The sequence below is a fragment of the Gymnoscopelus microlampas genome, assembly GCF_963454915.1.
Source record: "Gymnoscopelus microlampas genome assembly, chromosome: 13".
Lineage (NCBI taxonomy): Eukaryota > Metazoa > Chordata > Actinopteri > Myctophiformes > Myctophidae > Gymnoscopelus > Gymnoscopelus microlampas.
Window position 1 is genome coordinate 27,924,113 of NC_139950.1, and position 10,715 is coordinate 27,934,827.

General features: G+C 40.3%; 1 protein-coding gene across 1 annotated transcript; it reads right to left on the bottom strand.

Annotated features, from left to right (window-relative positions):
- Nucleotides 1-340: 340 nt before the first annotated feature.
- On the bottom strand, nt 341-10,188 carry LOC311058229 (zinc finger CCCH domain-containing protein 15-like). Its single transcript, XM_084075594.1, has 11 exons — nt 9,984-10,188; nt 8,233-8,331; nt 6,756-6,861; nt 6,122-6,274; nt 5,423-5,517; nt 4,199-4,387; nt 3,575-3,655; nt 2,560-2,625; nt 2,330-2,455; nt 1,960-2,098; nt 341-1,377 (listed from the first exon to the last, which is right to left on the bottom strand). Exons 1-11 carry the CDS (start codon nt 10,056-10,058, stop codon nt 1,208-1,210), a joined length of 1,299 nt encoding a protein of 432 aa, XP_083931720.1. The 5' UTR covers nt 10,059-10,188; the 3' UTR covers nt 341-1,207.
- Nucleotides 10,189-10,715: the final 527 nt, after the last annotated feature.

Consider the following 10,715-nt stretch of genomic DNA (forward strand, 5'->3'; position numbering starts at 1 on the left):
CAAACATGAGGTAAAAGCAGAGGCAGACCCAGCGGTCAATTTCTACTAGTACACATATGCATGGATTAAAGTTCTGTCATTTTTATAAGATAGTTTCAATAGATACATGTTTGAAAAGCATCGTTCTTATATCCCAATGGTCTTGGATATTTAAAGGTTAAAGCCTCAATCTGCAATGTCTATATTTACATAGTGAGAATTGTTAAGGAAACCGTGCTTGTGGGGGGCTCCTTTCACAAATCAGATTGGGGCACAGATACTGCATATTGTAAAGACAAAGTGAACCAACAAGGATAATTTTCAATAGTATAAAACGTTAATGGACACTTTCCCTCAAACATCAAAGCACACAACACAGCATGTACAATGATCTTTATTGTTTAGCAGGCAACTTGCTCGAGAACATTATTTACAGTTGGGCAGGCGATGACATCAGAGCTTGGTTCCCTACAGGGATTAAACACCTACTTTCCAGGACCAGGGTAAACAGGGCATTAATCTGCTTTTCAAGGGAGGTCCAAAAACAGTTAGCCGCTTCATTTTCCTTTTGAAATGCAGTTTGTGGTTCTTTATGGACCAATTTTTCAGAACAAGATTAGTCCTGAGGGCTTAATTTGACAAACCAATATGTCTTTCATATTGCATTCTTAAATTAGGGGCCGCATTAAGAATAACTTAAAAAAAAGAAAGGCAGTAAATAGCCAGAGGTGGAATAGGAAGATTCATGTGTACCAAAATCTAAGACGACACGGTTTCAATTCCAAGGTTTAAGCCACTGTATTTGACAAGCTGTTTTTCTTCCCTTTATCACCAAGAGGTTTTAAATCCTAGTGTGCCACATCTCAAATGACATTAGTAAAAAGTTATTTGGGTTTCTACGGAAAGCTTGCTCCTCGAACAGCTGAACGAATCGGCACATTAAAGCTGAAAAAAGATCAGTGACGATAAACCCTGGCAGTCTCTGCTTGAACGTACTCTGGAAACCAAGCTGTGTGAATGAAGAGGAGAGAGGAGAGCGATAGGCGAGAGAGTGGACAGACGAGCCGTGTATCTTCATAGAATCAGGCTTTATTAAGAGAGTCTCTGAATATTAAAACCATTCAAACCCCGGGTGCTTTGAACTCGATAACTGTCTAGATTGCTTTCGGTCCGCCAGTCCAATTAGTGGATCTACTGTCATTTGTCTGTCCCGTCTTCCACCTCCCTCTCAGTCCTCCAGAACCATTGTGTTAAGTTCTTCATCGAGTTCGTCCAGGTCTTCTCCTGTGAAGAGGTTCTCATCTACAGGCACTTCCTCTTCCTCCTCATCTTCTCCATCCTCTTCTCCCGAAAGCCCGTTGGCCTCCTCACCACCGCATGCTCCATTCACCTGCTCCTCTGTAGAGCGGTAGAACAGGAGAAAAAAGGAAAGAACGAGTAAGTTGAAATCTTCATATTTTAGTATACCTTGAACTCACGAGTAAGTTGAAATCTTCATATTTTAGTATACCTTGAACTCACTGTAAGACCTTTAAAACACCAAAAAGCTTCAACAAATACAGATTTAATGACTGACTTTCACAGACTCCGTCCTGGAGGAACACATGACGATGATAAAGGATTGGGCACCACAAATTACAGTATCGCATAGACATGTGTCCAGATTCCGGTTTTAAAACTCAAGCATGTTTGATACACTTGTGATGGTCCGAGGCTCGATTGATGAATGGGCACATAACATTTCAGTCTACTATAACCTATTACTTTTCTAGATAGACAGGGGAAAAAACATAACCACCTCAGAAGAGGTAAAACTAGTACAATACTAGTAAGGCACATTACATAGTGCAACCGTTATTGTACTTTTAATACTGTGTTGTATAATGGGTTGTAACAGTAAATAATCTTGACATGTGGGCAGTCTGGGCACCAACCTGACCCAGGTTAACGATGTGTCAGAAAAAGACAAAACTTTCTCACCGTCGTCTTCTACCGTGGGCTGACGTTTGTTCCTAGAGGTGAAGCGGTCCACAGATGCTACAGTGATACCCACTTGGTTGTCCACTTCTTGGGGGACAAAACGGGATAGGTCTATGTCCTGGTATACTGTAGTTTCCACCTGGGGGGAATTCATAACCGTTCAGAATGGAGAGAGACACGTTCATGTGCGTTATGTGTTCTTTGAACAGGATGTTCTGTCTTTGTCCAAGACAGCTCTTTAATATCTGTCTTAAATGGTACAAATCAGTATGGTATACGTTTTGAGAACGTCTGCTGTGAATTAAGAGGGTATATGTACCGTACATGCACTAGCCTCAGACTAACGCTGTTAGGATTCTGAGTGTTTTACCTGCTGGTCGTCGTCATCATCTTCATCATCATCATCCTCTATTTTGGCATATCGAGTGTCGTCTGCTTCAGCGTCATCCTCGTCAATCATGTCTGGACGGAACTCAAACACTTCACGACCACTCACCTACACACAGAAATGCAGCAAAAGACAGATTTCAAAGACTACTCATTTAATTATGTTACATGTCATAAATAACTGCAACACAAAGACACACAAACATTTCCTACCCCAAGTGATCTTCCAGCCTTAAAGTCAGCTCTTTTCTTCTCCATATCCTCCATTGCTCTTTCCACCTGTTAATCAAAATCATTGAAATGTTTTGTGTATGCAAATAAGACATGCATGTACAATTTAAATATATACAACACTACTGCATATTGTTTTTCCAGTTTTGAAATTCAATAATTATCTTTTTGCGGATGTACTTTTTTGTATTTGCTTAAATGAATAGTTCACCCAAATTTTTGTTTTTGTCACATTTCTCAGCCAATAATTTGATGACCAGCTGAGTCGAGGCTTCATGGGGTGTTGAGTGATACTACTTTAATCCTAATAATGTAACAGATCACTACTGCAAAGAAGTTGCAAAACCTCATGTCTTGCTCATAATTACTCTTTTTATTTTACTTTAGAGTAGCCAATCATTTTTTACCCCTTTTTCTCCCCTATTTAGTCGTAATGCCAATTAATTCCTCCCCTCACATATTTCTGTGTTGTCACTGCTGTCATACCCTACTGACTCACCTGCCAGTGAGGAGCCCCCACCAGGAGGACGTAGAGCCTTCGTCCTACTCCTCCCGCCCAACACTCCCCACTGACAGGTGCCGCCCCAGCCCGTAGGAGTATGTGCAATGACCGATATCACCCTCCCTGCCCGGCTTCCCTCCCCCGAACACGGGCCAATTGTGTTCGTGTAGACGCTGGACAAAGCCGGATGTACCACAGTGAATTTGAACCCACAACCTCCGTGATGGTGGACAGTGACTTGACCGCTGCGCCTCCCGAGCTTTAGTTCAGCTTTTCCTAATTGCTGTCCAACTGACTTGGCACGTGAGTGCCAAGTCTCTGCTATTCCCTGGCTTCAATAAAAGCTCAACTGGTAGAGCAGGATCTATATACGTTTTGTGTTTAGTGAAATCCATTATCGTGCCAGCAAATAAAAGTGAATAACAATTGGCTTTAGATATCCAAATCCACTTACAGTGTTGCCCTGATGAACTTAATATTGCATGAAATAATTACCTTATCCTGCCTCTTTCTCTTTTTCCAGGCCAGGAATGTCTCCAGGGTGATACGAGTCACGTTGACTCCCAAAGCTGCACGCTGGGGCAGAGAGAGACAAAGACATTAAGACACAGACAGCAGTTGAACAAACCACAATCTCTATATTAAATCTAAGATTATTTTGGATGGGAAATAATTTGTACATAAAGTCAGGCACCAGCTCTCATATGTCTCAGACACACACTTTAGGTAACACTAGGCAATGCTATGATCAAACTCCTACCATTTATATACTACTTGGTGACCACGCAAGGGAACAATGTAAATCAGGAATTATGCAATAGCTGTTTCTGATGACTTGTGGTATGTAATTTTGGCAACGTTGGCTTGTTATTGTCCTCGTCAGAATCTTTCTAGCATAATAAAGAAAACAAAATTGATAGGAAAAAGTGAATTAAATCGCTACTTCTGGTTACTACACACAAAAGCAACAAAAAGATCAACGATATTTGGACTTACAGTACATCATGGCCAGGTATGTTCTACCAAATTGCTTTAGGTCAGATCATCCAGCTCCAACTATTGCATTTCTACCCTGATCATCTATATCAGAAGAAATATGACCTCTCCAGGCATCCTTACCTCATTCTCTATCAGTTCTTCCAATGAGATTTTTTCCTCCTCTTTCTCCTTATTTTTCTTATCATCTTTTTTCAGCACGAAGCCAGGTGGCAGGGCATGCCGGTACATGCAATTGTCGCCCCCTCCTGGACATATCCAGAACCATCCATACTTGTTGGACTCGATGGCCTCCAGAAAGTGCCTGCACACCTAAAAAGACAAGTCACAGTTTTAATTACTTCATTAGATAGTGCTCCCAGGATTACAGAGAAAAATCCTAAATTCTGCGGCTTGGAATGTTATATTCTGCAGAGGTTAAAACAACCTAAAATGACCAATTATTAAGCAAAATATATTTTAATTTAATTCAAAAATATAAAACACGGTGGAACCTAGTATGCAGCACATTCTATTACATTGTTGAACTAAATGTAAACATGCCGTAACAGTAAAAGTGACACCCCCCTCATAATATAATTCATGTTGATTTGTCCTCTACATTAAATTAACACATTGAGTGCCATATACGGTCCGGACTGTTTTTGAGAAGCCATGCGTCATGTGCCATAAACGGTCCGGACCGTTTTTGGCCCATTTCTTTTTTTATACGTGGGGCCCACGTGGGGCGCTCTAACGAAACTTTGGGATCATCCAAGGAGTCTCTGAGAAGGAGAGGCCGGATGTCGATCCATGTCAAAAATATTTCCGGTCGGCTGCTCCAATGTTAACTCCTTGACTAAAAGCTTAATATCTCCATTTCTTTTTAACGTGGTGGAAGTGATCCGTTATCACTCTGCAATGGAGGATCGCGTTAGAAATTATTGTTCCAGGCGTTAGTCGGGACCCTACGCCGTCTCGCACGCATGCTTTGTTTACATGCAATTCCGCGTCGGGGCTTCTACAGCACGAAACATATCAACGTAAGTGGATGGAAGATATGCTGGCACTGAACGTACCCTATTTTAATAAACCTCTGGCACACGATGTGCTAATAGAGAAAAGGATAATAAATAAATAAATAAATACAATAATAAGTAACCCCTTCAAATGTGCCACAATATGGCCACCCATTAAATCTATCTTCATGTTATTTTCTTTCAAGTGTTATTCTTATTCCATTACTTTTGAATTATGATATGCCTAGTGTGTGCCATCATTTGATTATATAGAATAATGAAGATGGATAGGACTTCCTCACAGATAGAGGTTATCTGATTTTACAACCCTTTCCCAAGGAGTACTTACTTTCTGTGTCTTGGAGGCTTTCTTCTTATCGGCTTCTCCGTGCTTTGTGTTCACGACTTCTTCCAATTTCTTCTCATCCCAATTCTCCATGGAATCTGAAACACAAAAGCCTTCAGTTGGACACTTCTGTAGAAAATAGGGATATTATAAAATATAAGTGTATTGAATATTGATTGGTACATTTGATTTTGATTTTTGTGAGACATTATATGACAGTACAGGCGTTTTATTTTTTAGTGAGCCAGTGCAATGCTCATACTGCTAGTGTACTTGAAGCAATGATTTTACTCCAGTGTTTTAATGTGAATTGAGGCAAGTAGCCCATCTCTTGTTTCTGTAGCGTGACGCGATATGATTCACAAGTACATGGCCATATCGCAGGGACTTCAAATCCAACCCTTGATGCTGAGTGCCAAGCAGGGAGGCATTGGGTACCATTTATATGGTCTTTGGTATGACTCAAATGCTTGCGTGAGGCGGATAAATATTGACAATAACAAAATTCATGTAATAAGCATGAATTTATATAGTCTTATATAGTCAAATAGATGATGCCAGTTACTTTCTCCTGTCATTTTGACCTATAGTGATTTAAATTTTTCTCTCAACGATGGAGGAAATTCAAATACTTTTGCCACATTAGAAAAGTGGTCTTGAAATTTGTTCTAACACTAATAGCACCTACACACACAAACAAACCTTTTTCCTGCTCATCTTCTCTCTCGTCCACATAGAGACTCCTCTTCTCACTTTTCCTATCTAGGGTAAGGTCGTGGCTGAATTTGCACTTATCACCTTTTGTGCACTGACCCTGCTTAAAGAACGCACACAGCACTGACTTTGGGTCTACACCTGTAGACAGAGAAATACACATGGTATTATACATTTGTCTTGCAAATATTTGAAATTTGATTATACAAACAAGGTAAAATATATTTACACGCTATGCAAGCAAATACTTTATAAACATTTGACGATGCCCCCCAAAAAACTAAACTCAAGATGTTGACAGTGCTATCTAGCAAATTTTGGAGCACGTCACATTTATAGATTACTTTTGACAAAAGAGACTAAAAACCATGGAAATATCTAAATTTTAGCCTGTATGCCAAATTTCTGATTAAGCCACACTTGTGTGTAATCTTGTTGCTGCTGTTGGTTGGTCTTCAGACTGGTTGGTCCTAGGGATGGTATTGATTTGTTCAATGCACTGATGAAGCAAATCTATGGGATAATTTTAACTTGACGAAAGAGCTATGTCATTTTGAGTGTCATCTGCATAATTAGTTTGCCACCCTCAAACAATGGATCAATGTGTGTGACTATGTATTACCTTTGGCGATTTTCTGAGCAGCAACAACGGGCTTAAACAGCTCATTCAGTTCATCCAACTCTTTCTTCTTCTCAGCCTTCTTATTGGTTGGTTGGTCCAGGCCCGCCTACACACAGACGAACAGAGCATAGAGGGAGATAGATATTTTAACCACATGAACCCTAGTGTCCATTCAGTGAAAATAGCAGCATACAAGCTCACAATGTATTGTGTTACAACAGGTTGTGAGCTTGTAGATCGGTTATTTTTGGCAAATAGATTTGGTATAGAGGAAAAAGCAGTGGACCAAGTATAGAGCCCTAGGGTACGACGGTCAACTAAGTATATAGGTTTTAAGTGGTTAAACATTTTATATGAATCTGCTAGTGAGATTTGTACATGCAATATATTCCAAACTGGAAAAAAATGGTCTGTGTTTGCATTGACAGAGGTGCTCCCACTCCTTTAGCTTCAGTTTCAACATAGTTAATGAAAAGAAAGCAGTTTGTGTTCTGGTAATGGATCATATGGGGGTGGAACTGGCTCAGGCAGTAGAGTGGCTGTCTTGGAATCGGAAGGTTCCTGGTTTGCTCCTGGCTTTGGGTTGAAGTGTCCTTGAGCAAGACAACCCCTAACTGGTCCCAATGAGCAGGTTGATGCTTTGCATAGTTGTATGTAAATGGGTGCATGTAATGCACATAGTTAAGTGCTTTGGTAAAGGCACTATATAAATCACCATGTATCTTACGATCTGCTGTTACAAATCTATGGTAGTAGAATAAAATATAGAATATTTCCTTATCACATTTGATCTGATACCTTAGTGAAAACTTGTGAAGAAGTGTGTGAGTTCTCTTTAAGGGGGCGGCAGTGGCTCAGGGGTAGAGTGGTCGGTAGAGCGGCCGGATGGAAACCATGAGGTTCCCAGTTCGATCCCGGCCTCCCCCAGAGTTAGTGTTGAAGTGTCCTTCAGCAAGGCGCTGAACCCCTAATTGCTCCCGATGAGCAGGTTGGTGCCTTGCATGGTTTCCACCGCCATCGGTGTATGAATGTGTGTGTGAATGGTGAATGTAATGCACACAATCTAATTTATGTAAAGCGCTTTGGATAAAAGCACTATATAAATGCACCATTTATTTACCATTCCCCACCACACTGCCAGGAACTTGAACAATGGCACACATTGACACTAGCACCCAGATGCTGCATTAGCATAGTTAATTCACTTATCACTTTCAACCTGGCATCCCTATTTTGGGCATGCCATTAAAGGCTAAATCAAATATTGCAGATCTACAAGCTTCCAATGTGTTGCCCTGCAATGTATGCTTCTAGCTTGACTATTAAAAAAACAGTTCAAGTATAAAATAGGGCTTAAGTGGTTCTCTTATGCAGAGTTCAGAAACATAGGTGAGGTTTTATGTTATGACACAGCGAGGTAAAGGAAGGGAATAAAAGAGGAAGGGAAACAGAAGTGGGGAGATAGCCGTGTACAGACCGGCCTTGGTGGTCCTCCAGATTTGACCTGCTGGCTAACATTCTTAATGAATTTCTGCTGCTTTCCTCCTTTCTTGTTCTTCAAACCAAATGTCTTGTCCTGAAAATGAAAACAAAAACAAAACAGTGTCATCCACAACAACTGGCAGTCGTCAACATCAAATTATTCAAGTTTGAGAGAGACAGCTGAGGTGGCAGAAAAAAAATCTTTACTTGGATTGTTTACACTTTTTTGGAAAACAAGTTGGTGACAGAACATTTAAACTGGATTCATATAATCATGTTGATTCAATAAACGTGTGCATCTATCCTTAACATTCAGAAATCATGTTCTTCAACAAATTTTCTAAAAATGTTAAGGTTGCAGTGACAACTGTCTAACTTATAAAACATAGGCTTTTATTAGTCAACAGATTTTGGTGTCTGCCTACTGTAAGTTTGATGTTGCCATGAGGAAAAACACGATTCAAATCAAGATACTGGCTACACTTAACATTTCTACCATGTGAAAACTATGTTGTGATCTACACAATCTGTGCTCCATGGAGAAATGCCTTTGTTTTGAGTCACTGTTAACGTTTAAAGCAATCTACTATCATAGTTTGGAAACTTGGAAAGTCAAGAGATTGGGCATGACAATGACAGAAAACCACATTATAGTCCGTTCCAGTCTGACATTTCCAATTATGCTAATGTCAGTTTAAAAAAAGGCTGATATAAACACTTTTCTTATAATACAGTCCCTGGTCCATTCCCATCACTCCTTTTCTTGTTGGTACCCCCACAGGAATTCCCATGACCACTGTCTCTGTCCATTACTATTTATAAGACTACATGCTGGCTTAACAACATTGTCACAGATACTAACCTCGGGTGGCTGGCTGCATGTTTCAGCAAGTTAAATGTAAAACATTTTAATATCAGCAAGAATTTAAAAAAAAAAGGTATTTGACCTGGTGCATTAGGGGTTCCCTAGATCAAGAAAACACCAACTTTAACTGCTTTTAAGACGTTTTAATATCTGTAAATTAAACAACACAATGTGGGAGATGCTTAAAGGACCTGCAGGCAGATGGCTCCAGCTGCCAGTGGCAGTGGTGTAAAGTAAGTAAGTACATGTACTCAAGACTGTACTGGAGTACATACTTTAACCACTTCCGCCCTATATACTTTGGCTATTTGAAAATAGCCTATCTACAAGCTCACAACGGATGTTTCATACATTTCAAAAACTTGTGAAATGGGACATCCACTTTTGGTACTTTAAGCATATTTTGATGTCAATACTTCTGTACTTTTACTCAAATCAATTTTGAATTCAGGACTTTTACTTGTAACAGAGTATTTCTACAATGCAGTATTGATACTTTTACTTAAGTAAAAAAAATGGAGTACTTTTTCCACCACTGCCAGCAACATAACCAGAGGAAACGTGGCCCAACAGACAGTAACCTGGCTAACACTGTGCGGTTTATTGGCAAAGAAGAAGAACACTGTTATCAAAGAACTGTTAAAAAAAATGCTCCCTGACAGTTGGCCAATTGGAAAAAGGTTGAATTATTAACGTTAGCCATCGAAAGGCCTTTACCAAATTAACATGAACACACTTACAATCCACCAGATGCTAATATAACGTTAGCTCATCAGCGGCTAGCTTGTCTACTAGCAGCTATTCACTTCGGGTTAGCAGGGACAGAGTTGGGGCCATTAGGGCTAACAGGACAAGAACGTGCTATTTTCGTGTCATTTTACCTCAATAATCTTTTCCTTTTTCTTCTCTTGGGTTTTTTTATTCGGTGCGGCCGGGGCGGGTTTCTTTGGAGGCATGGCAGACCAGGTTTAGGTGTAAGAGAAACGCGTCTCTGTAATGGATTGTGTTCTTTTTTTAATATGGTGTTGCTGCTGCTAAGCCGCTCGCTAGCCGCGCACACACACAGCTCATCTCCTAGTGCACCGACCAGGCCACATGTGATGATGATGATGTGAGTGACGTGACGTGAGGCACAGGGTGTCTGATGATGACGTCATCGCGTATTTAAACGAGATGCAGGATGGGTTTTGTAGTTCGCTTATCGGGTTGCTGACTGTTGACTGAAAAGGTGGGTCATCATGGGCCCCAGGCTGAGAAGTAGTCGAACCAGTTTGTTTTGGGAGGTTTGAAGCTTATTCTTTAGTCTAGTGACATGGAGTGATGGAGATGTTGGAGTACCATGAGGTACATGCATAGTCTGTGTAGTGTGAGTGCTCCAGCTAATGTCCTCAATATATCTCAATATATTATATTCCTATTGACCAGTGAGGATATCCTGCACAGAAATCTTGTTCTTTGGTTGACTTTTTTGATTACTTTAGTTGCCATTTTTTCACTGGAAAGATTTGTCTCTAAAATGCAACCCAGGTAGGTCATGCCCTCTTTTCTTGTGATAACATTGTCGGTCAGATTCGCGCCACATTTCAAATTATCTTCTCCTGACTGAAATGTCA